The sequence below is a fragment of the Clytia hemisphaerica genome, unplaced genomic scaffold (genome assembly GCF_902728285.1).
Source record: "Clytia hemisphaerica strain Z4C2 unplaced genomic scaffold, Clytia hemisphaerica genome assembly, whole genome shotgun sequence".
NCBI lineage: Eukaryota > Metazoa > Cnidaria > Hydrozoa > Leptothecata > Clytiidae > Clytia > Clytia hemisphaerica.
The window spans coordinates 864,172-878,562 of NW_027104529.1; the positions used below are offsets into that span (position 1 = coordinate 864,172).

Genomic DNA, 14,391 nt, shown 5'->3' on the forward strand with positions numbered 1-14,391 from the left:
TCCCACCCACCGGTCCCCGACAAATCCCAACGGGATCCTAATTAAACAGGTATGAACCAACCCTAAGGCCTTTGTCTTATAACTTGATACTTCCTCGGCGCTCTGAAAAACTCCTTTCTAGTGGTATTTTTTTCTACAAAATCCAATTTGTGCTTGTCTTCAACCAAGGTCCCCACTCCCACTTGAAATAAAAGGCCATTTCCTCCTAACATTAACAAATTTTGAAAATGAGTATCATCTCATTTTCGAATTTTCTTAAGACCATAAGCAAATTCTCAGAAATTTTGGTTTTTCGTAGGCTCACTCCAAATTAAAAACCTTTATTTCGACAGCGAACTCTTGAAAGTGGGTGTATTTGTCGCTCAAAAGGCTTCGAATAGTGACACGAAATTTTTTGAAAAACCTGACGGGTCGAGGCATTAATGATGGTTCAATCATCATTCCCAGTATGTTTCATTCAGGCTAAACTTTTAAAACTATTAACAGAGTTTCCCCTTCAGTTAAATCATTTCTCTCTTTTATCGTGGTTGATGAAACGATCTTCAATCACGTTAGAAAACCTTGAACATTCATTTTTGAAACTTTTCGAAAATTTCAAGCTTTTGCTTTGATGGGAGGGTTAATTGAAGATTGTTCACTGTCAATTACAAAATTCTTTTTTTGACTGCTACAATACGGATTTGTTAGTTTTCGTTCCACTTGGAGACAGTTTGTATTGCAAGAATTAAATGCGGGAAATGTCACACACGTAAGAGTGTAAGTATTTGCGTGGTTCCCTTGAAATCATCTAAAAGGGAAGGTTTCAAACATTTTCGTGCTGCACATGATGAGACCAATAGTGAACACCAACTTCGTCGACTTGTCCAATTAACAAATCTTCTAAACATATCGAATTTTTGCTTCGTAATTTCGCTATTGGCTGTCAAACGTTGAAATACTTCAAACATAGAATTCCTTCTCTTCAAAACCCACAGACTCATGAAGCTGTATACCAAGTAACTTCTGATCGCTGTCATCCCGTTTGCTAACTTTTCGAAAATGTTTGATCAGTGAAGGTTGAAACATTTTTAAATAATTCCTCGGTTACTTTTCCATCGTTTCCTAATCAACACAATTTGAATGAAATTAAACAAAACTGGCCAGGGTGTGTCTTATTAATTTTACTAAAATATTCAAACGGTCAAAATCAGAATTTTTGGGTAAGAACATAATCGTCCCAAAACAATGGAATGTGATAAGAACAAATTGCAATTTCTAATCTGTTAACTAAGGTTTTGCTTCAAAATCTATTTAGACAATACCAAAAGCTAAAAACATATGTTTGGTGTTGTTGTGTGTGAATTGTGTTAAATTTGGTGGGTTCCCGTTTGGTCCGTGTAACAATTATAGATAACTTACTCAAAAGAATTTTCATAATTAAAGTAAAAAATTCTTATATGTCATTATTTGTGTGTTATATAATATTTTAATAATCGTTTGTTCTTGTTCCTTTAGTTTCCTAATTTTTCTTTCTCTGTTTCACTTTTTGAAATCTAATTTTTTTTTTTTGAAGGGAACTAGGAATAACCAACAATGCCTGAAAGGGTTTTGTTTTTAAAAGGTACGGAAAATCTTGTGTTAACTCGCAAACTCCTGCCTAACTTTCCGAAGTTTATTTTTCATGAAAAATAATCTTTTAATAAGACTTTTGGAGACTACAAGGACATTTAATTGTAAGTGACTTCCCTCTTTTTTCAATAATTCAATTTTTATAAAAGAAAAAGAAGTCTATCTATAACCTTGTATTATTTTTCTTCAGAATATCCCTATTGAAGGCAACCCATTAATCATCAAGTGATTATTAGGGGGTACTTTTAAGATAGGGTGTATTTTTACACCCTCATATATCTCTCAGAGATGCAAGAACGATGAATTAGTCTCTGTAAGGGTCCTAAAATTACCAAATATAGAAAATTGACTCCCTCAAAGGATCATAAGTTCTCATAATTACGACCAAAGTTTGAACATTTTGGCTGTAAATTAGGCAAAATGATTTTCTAACTTTGGCCTAACATAACCGAAAAGGAGAACCATTTCTCTGCTAGGTTTCCTTACGAGAACCGGAATTTTACCTACCGTTTTTTTTTTACGAGAAAGAGCAGTTGCTATAATCAAAACAATGGAAAACTTTTTGAACGCGTGCGCAGTCAACACTACTAAACGGGGTATTGTCGGTTGCAGTCTTGAGATGTTTGTATGACAAACAGTTTTTGCTTTTTATCTTTTTTATTTCTGTTTGTCTCTTTCTGGTAAAATCTGATTTCGATCAGATAAAAAATTCAACTTTATCTGCAAACTCGCACTGATGCATGATTAGTAAAAGTGTACTCATTTTCTTCTTGTCATTGTTTTGATGATACAGTATAGTAGGCTTGAGTGTTTTCAATTATTCAACATGAATTTGTGATATCATCAATTATGTTTTCAATTGCTTTATATCTAATAGATTATAAAAGATTGAGAAAGATGAGGTTACGCGACGGGAAACAAGTTTCTTCTAAGGAGGATACAACTATGGCTAACAGAGACACTGAACTGGACAAGAAAAAATCAGAAAGTGAAGAAAAGGCAAACCTTGAAGGAGATTACAACAATGTAGCCTTGTTGCTTTTACTATACATTTTGCAAGGAATCCCACTGGGAATGGCTGCTAGTATACCTATGATATTACAAAACAAAAAAGTCAATTACAAGCAACAAGCTATGTTCAGTCTCGTTTATTGGCCATTCAGCTTGAAGCTACTATGGGCACCTTTTGTTGATGCAGCATTTTTTAGATCATTTGGACGCAGAAAGACTTGGCTGGTTCCTGTTCAATATTTGATTGCTTTGTTTATGTTGGTTTTGTCTGCGGTATGTTATAGGCGGGGGAGGTGGAACTTCATAAATCATAAAATGGGTAGTCATAATTATTACGTGATATTGGATTGAAGTGATTTTCTGTAGGAAAGTGAAGGTTTTTGACACTTTTTGGCAAAAAGTAATTCAATTGGGTTCATTATAAATTGATTTTGGTGTTGAAAAAATTTAAAAAATATAAAACAAACTGGGAAGTGTAAAAACGTAACAAAGGGTTGGATATCCAGGGGTTCGTTTTTCTAAAACTTGTGAATACCCAAGGGGTCATACAGCTTGAAAAATAAAAACTGACAAAATATTGAACTTTTTCAACCTTCAACTTACTATTCTTGAGAATACAGCAAGGAAATGTTTGTAAGTTCGAGTCAAGATTCAAATCTATCTAATTACAAAAATCTAAAAATTGCCTATAAATTGATATCATCCTCTACATATTTTTTGGAAAAATTCGAGTTTTTATTCTTCCAAGTTTACAAATAAGCTTAACGTGTATAAGTTTATCAATTGCTATGAATTATTATTAATTCAAATTGCTAGGTTTCAAAATCCTACTTTGGTAAGCTAAGACAGTGGGAACTTTCATAACTTCCGAACGACTCTATTGTCTAATACCTCTAATACTTATTTTTTCATTCCATAGAAAATCAATGATGTATTAGAGGCTGAGAATCCAAATGTCATACTCTTGACAGCTGTGTTCTTCTCACTCAACTTCCTGGCGGCTACTCAAGACATTGCAGTTGATGGATGGGCACTGACAATGCTTCACAGGCGTAATGTAGGATATGCATCAACGTGCAACAGTGTCGGTCAAACAGCTGGTTGGTTCATCGGGAATGTTGTCTTGTTAGCTTTCTCGTCTCCTGATTTCAGTAATAAATATATCCGGTCAGTGCCGCAAGATGTTGGTCTGGTCACTTTGTCAGGTAAGGATATTTATCTTACCATCTCCAATCCTTAGAATTTATTTTTATTTACATTTTAAAATCGTTACTTCTTAGTAACTCTCTTATCGTAGTTCTTCCTTTGAATACGGACAAATGTCTTGAAATTAACAAATTCATCTCGGGGGCTTGAGTAGAATTCTACTTTGAACCATAATCTGTCTTGCATTATGTGCAGGTTTTCTGCTCTCAAATGAACATCTTCATGTTTTGCATTTTGTGAAGGTTTTCTGTTCTTCTGGGGAATCGTGTTTTTGATCACCACCACATTGGTAATGGTATTTAAACGTGAAGAAAATGAGGAGGATGTAGAAGACCATGGTGTGATGGGAATGTATATGATGTTATTGAAGATCCTTAACCTTCCTGCCATCAAAGAACTTGCACTTATGCTACTCACTGTTCGAGTAAGATCAAATAATTTCAACTTTTGTTCTGTGCTTGCTTGAATATCATTGTCGATACCTTAATCCTATTAATTTTTGTGCATCTTTTTATTTCTGGGAAAACTTTTAGTGTTTTCAAAAGTTTTGCTCACCTCTGGTCCCTATTTTAGCCAGATCTTACATTCCAGAGGTTTGTTTAACCTAGTAAGAGTACCCGTTTCTTAAATAAAGCGCTAAGATAATATTCATACAACCTAATTTACATTTCTATGATTTTCCTTAAAATGATTGGAGAACTTTCAAATCATTTTAACAAGTTGCTTCATTTTTAATTGTTTTTTAAAAGATTTGATTCATATCTTCTTTTAGATCGGTACAGCAGCAGCTGATTCAGTAACTGGTTTGAAATTGATTGAAGCAGGTGTCAAAAAAGAATCACTTGCAATGTTGGCCGTTCCTTTGGTTCCTCTACAGATCATTCTACCCTTAATCATCAGCAAATTTACTGCAGGTAGAATAACTTAAGTGTCAAGAGCCTGTTGGTACTACTCTTGTTTTCAACGTTACGTGCGAGTGGGACTCAGGCAAAGACGGAAACTAGATTAAACTAAAAATATGTCTTGAAATCGGGAATGCAAAACCCTGAAACTCTCAAAATTGTAAGTCTTTGTTTATTCAATCAAAAACACTATTATTCAATAATTCAACCTCTAGTACCATCTTTTTATTTTAGGTCCACGACCACTGAACGTCTATGCGAATGCCATTCCATTTCGCCTGTTGATGGGCCTGGTGTTTGCATTGCTGGTGTATTGGACGCCTTCTGTACGAGCGCCTGGCGAAGAGGAATTTCCGTATTACTATTTCTTTGTTATCTTGTCCATTTACGCTTTACATCAGGTGAGTGCACGGAATCATACTTTATCATTAAATTTATTTTTATTGGGAAAATAAATAGTATGCCATGAAAAGTACAAGAAATTAATTTTCCTAGAAAAATACCAAAAATTTACTGTCCTAGGAAAATACAAAGCTTTTTAATGTTCCTAGGAAAACACAAAAAGTTAATTTTCCTAGGAAATCACAAAAAAATAATTTTCTAAGAAATACACATAAAATTAATTTTTTTAGAAAAATGCACAAAAATTTATTTTCCTAGGAAAATACAAACTATTACTCTTAGGTGCCAAATAAACGGGGGGGGGGGGGGGGGGCTCGTATAAACGGGGAGGGGGGGTTGGAAAAAAATTGAAAAATTAACAAGCGGGGGGGGGGCGTTTATTTGGCACCTAAGAGTAATTTCACTAGAGAAACACAAAAAAATAATTTTCCTAGGAAAATACAAGAAAATCGTTTTCCTCTGAAAATAAAAGAAGTCCATTTTTTTTAAGAAATTTATTTTTCCTTGAAAATTACAAGAAATTATTTTTCTTTGCAAAAAGAAATATGTCATAATCTGTCATGATATGTCGTTTCTCAGGTAGATACAAGAAAGATGAAAGTTATTCAGAATGACAAATTCCAACGATCAAAATTTCCCTAGAACATTATGACGATAAATGAATTCTTAATTTCCAGGTAGCAGTTTATTCCATGTTCGTTTCCATTATGGCTTTCCACGCCAAAGTGAGTGATCCTACCATCGGCGGTACATACATGACTCTTCTGAACACTATTTCCAATCTGGGATCCAACTGGCCTGCTACTTTAGTCCTGTGGCTGGTTGACCCTCTCACCATGAAACAATGCACAGATGGTGGATTGGGAAATGAAGCTAACACTTGCTCAACACCTGATTTCACTAAGGTATACTTTCGAAATGAAGATTGAATTAATATCCTCGAAAGCCTCGTTTTTGTAATGGAATAGCTACAGTTGACTCTCGCTAATTTGAACTCTAACGGGGAGTCTTATTTGTTCGAATAACGGAGAGATTCGAATTGAAGAGAGGATTTAAGAGGGTTTCTCCCTGACGGGGACTGAGAAAAAGTTCGAATTATAGAAAGATTCCAATGATAGAAGTTCGGATACGCGAGAGTCTACTGTATATCGAAAAAACATAATAAGGTTTGAACAAAGAAAACAAGTCTTCGGTGAAATCCATCCTATATTTGACACATTTGATAGTTGGTCTAAAAGACTGTTTTACTTTTGAATGCAACCACTCACAAACACTTGTTATGTCAAATAATATTGATCTTGATGTAGTAGGGGAACAACCCTTGGAATCCGTAGCATGACTCATGGGACTCAACCGCATGTGATTGGTTCGAAAGTAGATTTTGAAACTTTCTTGAGAGGGGGCCGGGATTTAGGCCCAGCAGAAGTTTTTATTGCTAAAAACTGACGTTGTAGGCAAGATTCCTAACCCCCAAAATAGGTAAAAAAACTTACGAATTTTTAAAATACTGAGCAAAAAAAAAGACAACAATTCCCTAATTTTTCAATCCTCTTTTTAGCAATGCACTGGTGCTGGTGGTAAATGCAATACTTATATTGATGGATACTACATCGAATCTATTTCATGTGTAGTCATCGGCTTCATGTGGCTCCTATGGCGAAGGCGCTCATTACAAAATTTGCAAAGCTATAAAGCAACTGCTTGGAAAGTAACTTAAAACTTTTATAGTGGTTTGTTTTATCGTGATACTTTTGAGGCCTCTAAATTTCTAGAACGCCAGGATGGAACCATGTTCTACCCATGTGTTGGATAAGTGATCCTTTAGCTCAAGGGATCTACTCACTCAAGTAACTTTGAAGAGTTTTCATAAAATTTACTTTGCTCCTATGGCGTAATTTTCTACCTGGAAAGTGTTGGAAAGCTCATTTCATATGGAGTTGGGCTTTCGCATAGCATGAATATAAGAACCAGAGGTTTTCACTGAAGTCAGGATAAACTTGACTTACTGTTCGAATAGATTTATCTCGAGTTTTTTTTTTTAATTTTAGGAACTTTTATCATATTTCTTCAGCATTTAGCTTTTATTTATTTTTAGAAAATTGAAACAACTATTCAAATACTTTGAGAATATAAACATAGATAAAGGGGAAATTTACTATGGAAACTATTTTTCTTGCCTGGACCAAGGAAGTATATTTCGGTAAATGATAAAAAATGACAGAAACGTTACATAACATATACGTCATATTGTGAAAGAATCGATCCAAGACGTATTTGTTGCTTGTAGCTCTCGAGAGTTCTCTTACCTTGCCTACCTTCTCTTGCTGTCTTGAAGTGTCTTTATTTGGTATAATTGCATTAAGACGAGAGACTATGGTGTATGGAACACAGTTCAGCGTAGGACAAGGTGGTCCATGAGCGGGTTGAGTGGCGCAAGGACATACCCTTGGTAAAGTAATGGCTGGTTTCTGTGTCGTTGAAGGACCATAAGGCCAAACATTGTGTGTAGGTCTTTTCGTTCTCCAGTTGTTAGGGTATACAGTGATCGGTCTACGTGTGCTTCGAATTGGTGTAGGTTGGTTGCATCCTGGTATGATTGAAGGAGTAGGGCCAAGCATCCCTCCATCGATGTTCTCACAATCAACCTTTGGCGAAGGTTTTGCACTATGTGATCCACCACAGTCTGCATCAGAATCTTTGCAATCTTCCACCTGTTTTTCATGAGTTTGATCATGGTCCTTATCCTCTACATCAGCTTTATCATCATGACCCTCGCCGCCCTCCTCGTTATCCTCCTGGTCCACATCATCCTCTTCCTCCTCTTCCTCATCTTCATACCCTTGGTCATCTTCCTCTTCATCTTCTTCTCCCTGCTCCTCCTCCATTGTTTCAATTTCCTTGTCCTGATCTTTTGAGCCTTCCTCTGTATTCCAATTTTTGTTGAAATTCTTTCCACCTCTCCACTTTCTTCTGCCTTTCTTTCCTCTCATCCTTTCGCGCCATTTCTGAGCACGCCATTTCCTAGGTCTAAGGATAAAAAAAGTTATAGATATCAAAAGAAAAACAAGCATTCTTGATGGTTTCTTTCCCGATTGCAAAAAAACTAAAAGCCCGAAAACTTTCAAGTTTCAAAAATGTTAGTAAACCCCTAACTTTCCTCAAAGAAGATACACATGCCATGGAAAATTCTTTTAAAATTACCTTTGAGGCCATTTCCTTCCTTTTCCTTTGTTTCGATTTCTGTGTCCTTTTCTGCGGTGTTGATTTCTCCACCGGCCCCTCATACCTTTCCCTTTTCGTCCGTTTAGTCGCCTATTTTTCCATTTACGGATAGACGGTATATTGTTTTCATACAGGACCTGTTTCTTTCCTGCGTACTCTACATTGTTGAGTTTAAAGGATGGAAAGTAGTTGCCCACATTTTGTCTTTGGAGAGTTTCGTCTTCGTGTAATGATGAAGTTACATTTTCTCCTTGGATTACGGTTTCTTCCGCAGGAGAAATTTCACATTGATCTAAAGAAGAATCAGATTGATTGTTTAGCGCTTTAAGTATACTTTGTCGTTGCCAATTCATGATATTCAAAACGTATTTTTTTCTACTGAAAAATTCAGTTTTTTGCCAGTAGTGGCAAATTTAAGAAATTTTAGCTAGAGCAAAATTATTCAAATTTGCCACTGAATTTCGAGAATTTTTATTTTCATTTCTACATAGACTGGCATAGAGATTTAAAAGACTTCTATCGAGTGGGTCTCATGGTGAGGTGTTTCTGTTCGTTCGAATCATGCCCAATAATGGGTGGTTATAGATTTTTATTTTCTACTCTTGCTGCTATTTGTATTTGCTAGTATTTTGCTCGATTACCGAGACTAAGCTAGAGCAAAATTGTTTAAATTTGCCAAAAATTTGCCAAAGTTTTCCCTTGAAAAGTCGTGACCATCAAAAATTGAGCTAAAACCTGCCTTTATAGATGTGTTCTTGTTTTTTGCATGGTCTGAACAAATGTGGTTAAAATTACCTTAAAGGAAGAAATTTTGGCGGGAATTTAATTTGGCGGTTGTAGGATATTTTTGGCCAAAAGCGTTATTAAGTAAGCAAAAAAACCTGTTTTAAGGCTTGAAATAGCATGAATTTGGGGAATGTGTGAAATAAATTAAATTTGGCGGGAAACATGCAACACTTACGTCTCTCAAACAAAGCAAACGACAAACAAAATAGATTGAAAACAAATTGGCTTCTTTTGACCAACATCCTTGCCAGTAAAAAGTGTTACCTTTATCTGTTTTTTTTCCCACAGTTGTTGTTTTGTTAACTGAAACCTTCTGTATGCTGATTTATATTTCCTTGTCAAGAAAGTTTTGGCTGTGAAAATCCACTTGAGCTAAAGTCTAGGCTTCTGCTCATCCTCTAGCGAATAGAGTTTCGTACAGGAAATATTTTCTTTATAGGAACCAGCAAATTTTTGTTGAGGCTCGGCTGTTCTAACTATTTTTGACACTTTTGGCCTCGAATTGTTCCTATCCTATTGTAATTTTTAGGGCAAATGAAATTTGGGTTATGTCTGGCTTAATACCCTATTGTTTTCACTGTTTTGACCCTTAATTCGACCCTTAATTTGCCCGAAATTCAGCAGTTCCAGGCTGAGGGGTTGTTCTTGAATTGTTCTTGTTTTTGACATTTTTGAGCCTCATTGTTCCTTTAAAAGTGTTCTAATAAAAAAAAGAAGGTTGTCTGTCTCAAAAGTATGAGGACATATGTTTTTTGACATCTTCTCAGCACCCATCATGCTATGTTAGAAAGTAATTACACATGTTGGAAAGATATTTCCATTGAGAATAATCCTAGAAAAAATTCATGTCAAAATATCAATTTTTTTCATTTTCACTTTTCAATTTTAAAACATCTTATATCCTTTAGATTAGTATCTTTGGGAATATCTTTCCAACAGTGTATAACTTTCTAAGATACAGTAGCATGAAAAGAGAAAATAATGAGAAAATGAGAAAATATTCAAAAACTAAAGTGTCCACGTACTTTTGAGACAGACTTTAGTTACACGGGGATAGTTTTCGTTTAGCCCTCTACAAAGCCTTATCACCTTTCGAAAAATATGTTGCGCGCAAACAAAAAAGGGCTAGATTCAATCTGTCATTCTAAGTGGAGCGGCAAAAAGGATTGGGGGCTTTTAACTTAATATTTTTAATACGATTAATATATAATAATAATAAATCTCTTTTATCACCTGTAAGATCAAGATTAAGTACATGGTTTGGGAAAAAATAAAAATAAAAACAAATATATACACCGTTAAAAAGAGGAAACGAATATATAAAATATATACAACGTTCAAAAAGGAAACAACGTTCAGGGACAAGATCAGACACAAATTATGTTGTGATTCTTATGACTCTTATCCAATATTACGTGGACAAGATCAAGATTGTTCGTATAAATAGTGTTTGCTGCCCTTGTGAGAAAGCTATAGTCGATATTGTTAGTACAGCTGAGTTGATGTTGATTATATATAATGGAAGGGCTAAGGGCATTTTTGCCCCAAGCACCCAAGCCTTATTAGCGCTGCACTTAGAATGACAGATTGAATCTAATCTTTTTTTTGTTTTCGCGCGACATTTTTCGAAATCTGACGAAAGGTTTTACTTTCATTTCAATCTGGCGTTTGAGTGAAACCACCGGGCCGCGCGTAAATGTTTCGGCCCTATGTTATGACTCTCGAGTCATCGAACCCTAGGAAAAGTACTACGGATTAGAAAAAACGAAAAAACGAGAAAAATTGAAGGGACTTTCCCGTAATTCAAACTTCTCAGAAATGGGCCGGGAGAATGTGCGTTTCCCGTGCGTTTTCACCGTTGTGTATAAAATTGTTTGGGTGGTAACGAATGCGTTTTTGCCTGCTAGGGGTTAGGGAAAGTGGGCTTTCAGCTTCTAACTTTTGATAGCAATATTTGTTGCGGGCTTTGTTGACTTTGTTGTGACAGTATTCCAAGGCAAACTTAAAATCCGTAAATATAAAAAATCTTTAAAGCGCCGAAAACGCTATATTGCCATAAGCCGTGTGTCCTAGCCTTGTGAATACGGGCTTAGTTAACTATACTAGGCTAGATCTTTCGCTGCTCGCGAAAATAAGTTCCCTTTAAGCCTAAGTATTTCAAATTTCGAAATTGAAAGAAATTCATTGCCGTGACCAGGATTCGAACCTGGGTTATTGGTGCCACAAACCAATGTACTAACCACTATACGATCACGGCGTTGCACAAATGGGAAAGTTAAAAGTACTTCATCTTTTTCAGTGAATTATTAATTTCATTATCACCCAACTTCCCAACGTTTAATGTTGTTATTTTTTCTTACTGTAAAACTAAAAAGTACAGTGAGAGAGTAGACTTTTCTCTAAATAGTAAATCAAATTTTATTTGAAAATATTTTGTTAAAACGTTTGGATTGTTTGTTAAAACGTTTGGTTCATGCCAAGGCCGGTTAGCTCAGTCGGTTAGAGCGTCGTGCTAATAACGCGAATGTCGTGGGTTCGACCCCCACACTGGCCATTTTTTTGTTTTCAACAAATTTCCCCAATCTTTTAAGTTCATTTGACTAGCTATAGCCAAAGAGAATGGACGATCATTGGTTAAACTCAAAAGAGTCGACTAAACAAAAGGTATGACGAAAACCCTGCTCCAGGAGAGGCTCGAACTCTCGACCTTCGCATTTCTTTGTCAGTACTGACTTATAAGTACGACGCTCTAACCGACTGTGCTACTGGAGCTGACAAACATGCGAGGTTCAAATCGTGGTAATTACATAAATATTTATTTAAATTTTTATTTTTACTGTTGATTTGAACTAAACTTTCCTGTAAATCACTAGATTGGCCCTTTTTTAGTACGGTATTACGCGATTTGACGAAAAAAAAGACCGGAAAATGTATTTTAATCCTCCTAATCCCTCTCCTCTCCTCCTCTCCTAGATCCTCTCCATCAACAAAAAAATATAAAAGGCTCTTATGTTAGATCGGTCAAGTGGGCTGGATACAGAAACAAAAAATAAACAAAAAAATCACACACTCACAAACCACACTGGGCAAAGGTAGCTCAAAGAGCTACAAGTCCCCCCAACCACCACATCACATACGACGACACCGGAAAATGTATTTTAAAATCAGACGGTGACGGTATTTGGTCTTATTTTTGTCATTATGCCGGCCGGTATTTGAACCTGTACAAACCGGTGTGACGGTGTTATTATTTTTTTTTTATTTTCGGGATTCCGGGATTCAGCAAAAATTTTGACGGGAAAACGGTATTTCGAAGCCCTACAACCCCGTTACAAATTTTCAGAAAGTGGGAATATAAAGCAAGAAAAAGACTGATTTTGCTTGAAACACAACGTTTTTGATGTAAAAATACTAACAAAATACTAAGAAAAATTTTTTCGCGTGTATTTAATTTCGCGATTTTGTAATTTTGAACAATTTAAACAGTATTAAATTTCGCGAAAATTGACCAAAAAACTCGCGAAATTAAGTACCCGCGAAAATTTGTAACACGCGAAAATATATACCAATAAGGTAAGTTCTTTTCGGCTTTTTTGTTTTGATTTTTCAACCACCGCTTACCAAGTCCCCCAAAAGTCAACGCGGTCATATTTCCATACTAGAGAAATATGAAATATCGCAAATATCTCGATGCTCTCGACCAATCAAAACGCTGATATTTTTTTGGGTCGGCAATAAAGTTTATAATTATTACTAACTACAAGCTAGCTATTTACCTTAAGGGAAGAAATTTTCGCGAGAAGAAATTTTCGCAGAATTTAATTTCGCGAATCAGAGTTTCAAAAATTTCTTCCCTTAAGGTACAAAAGGGATGTAGTTTACAAGGCGGTTACAAAAAAATAATAATAAGACAAACACACGTAATTATATAAGAGCATAGGCAATCTAAAGTTGTCAAATATTTTAAACGTTCTTATAAAAAACGTGTATTGGTAGAAATCAATAAAAAAAAGTCATACTTTTATGGACCTACCTGGTTATCAAACTAATCAATGAACATTGAAACAATGAAACACATAAGACATAACTGGTCAAAATACAAGAATATAAAGAAAAATGAAAGCATATCTATTGGGAGAAACTATCAACACTGTTGAAAAAGACTTTTGAAAAAGAAATAAAAAAGCTATTAAACGCTTTTCTCTTTATAAAATAATCCACTATCAGAAAAATGCACAGCTTAATAAATAAGGTTTCCAGAAAACTCAAACCATTGCGCTCTACCGTGACATTTTCTTTATTTAGAAAAAATAATAAATAAAATAATAATTTGGCTAAGAACATTGATCTATGCTTATAAATCTGTAAATGGTGATTCTTATAGATAAAGATTCGTTTTTCAGCCAAAAATAATAATAAGGGTTTCTAGGAAACTCAAACCATCGCGCTCTAAGGTGACATTTTTTTTTTAGAAAAAAAATAATAATAAATTAATAATAATTTGGCTAAGAACATTGATCTATGCATCTATATAAATAGTGATTCTTATAGATAAAGACTCGTTCTTCAGCCAAAAAATAATAAGTGTTTCTAGAAAACTCAAAATATTGCCCTCCCCTGTGACATTTTCATCTTAAAAAAACTAATAAAAATAATAATATGGCTAAGAACATTGATGTATGCTTATTAATAGTGATTCTTATAGATAAACATGCGTTTTTTGAGCCTACATTTTTTTTTTTTTTTGCAAAAATCTGCTTGAGCCATCTTTTACCTATTATATATATGATGGTACCCTACTTTCATGCAAAAAAATTAAAGAAACTTAAAGATCCAAAGATCCAAACTTAAAGTCCCAAAATACCGTTTTTTAGCCGTTTTTTGGCCAAAATTTGCCCAAATAATTTATTTTCGAAAATCAGGCTTCGTCACATTTTGGCCACCACCATTTTGCACCTTTGTACCAAAAATCAAAAGATTCCTATAATTCAATCCTGAGAAAAGTTGGTAACAGACGAACGAACGGACGGACGAACGGACATACATACCTCCACCCCACCGGGGTAGGTCCAAAAATAAAAAGTATCATTAATAATTTATGTCCGATATCATAACAAAGTATAAATTACATGGTAACATGTCAGACATGTAATGTTTAATAAGGTGCAATATACACGGTTTTCTATAAGAACAAACTATATGAGAACATTATAAGGCTCTGCAGACTCTAAAACACCCAATTTCTAAGGAAAAT

At 35.0% G+C, this 14,391-nt stretch overlaps 1 protein-coding gene and 3 non-coding genes across 4 annotated transcripts; 2 read left to right on the forward strand and 2 right to left on the reverse strand.

The window, feature by feature from the left end:
- The first annotated feature begins 2,454 nt into the window (after positions 1-2,454).
- Positions 2,455-7,280, forward strand: LOC136822235 (acetyl-coenzyme A transporter 1-like). Its single transcript, XM_067078481.1, has 7 exons — positions 2,455-2,892; positions 3,539-3,824; positions 4,068-4,249; positions 4,598-4,739; positions 4,962-5,128; positions 5,807-6,034; positions 6,688-7,280. The coding sequence occupies exons 1-7, from the start codon at positions 2,458-2,460 to the stop codon at positions 6,844-6,846; spliced, it is 1,599 nt and encodes a 532-aa protein (XP_066934582.1). The 5' UTR covers positions 2,455-2,457; the 3' UTR covers positions 6,847-7,280.
- Positions 7,281-11,322: 4,042 nt separating this feature from the next.
- Trnah-gug (transfer RNA histidin (anticodon GUG)) lies at positions 11,323-11,394 on the reverse strand. The gene has a single exon. It is a non-coding gene; the product is annotated as a tRNA-His (tRNA).
- Positions 11,395-11,617: 223 nt separating this feature from the next.
- Positions 11,618-11,691, forward strand: Trnai-aau (transfer RNA isoleucine (anticodon AAU)). The gene has a single exon. It is a non-coding gene; the product is annotated as a tRNA-Ile (tRNA).
- A 125-nt stretch (positions 11,692-11,816) lies between these two features.
- On the reverse strand, positions 11,817-11,909 carry Trnai-uau (transfer RNA isoleucine (anticodon UAU)). The gene is given in 2 exon segments: positions 11,817-11,852; positions 11,872-11,909. It is a non-coding gene; the product is annotated as a tRNA-Ile (tRNA).
- Between the last annotated feature and the right edge of the window lie 2,482 nt (positions 11,910-14,391).

What these genes read in the sequence shown, in the direction of transcription:
- LOC136822235 (XM_067078481.1), top strand. Translation starts at nt 2,458, where the DNA reads ATGTTTTCAATTGCTTTATATCTAATAGATTATAAAAGATTGAGAAAG. An exon ending in TTATGTTGGTTTTGTCTGCG is followed by an intron (nt 2,893 to 3,538) that starts GTATGTTATAGG and finishes TTCATTCCATAG; the next exon opens with AAAATCAATGATGTATTAGA. An exon ending in CAACACCTGATTTCACTAAG is followed by an intron (nt 6,035 to 6,687) that starts GTATACTTTCGA and finishes TCCTCTTTTTAG; the next exon opens with CAATGCACTGGTGCTGGTGG.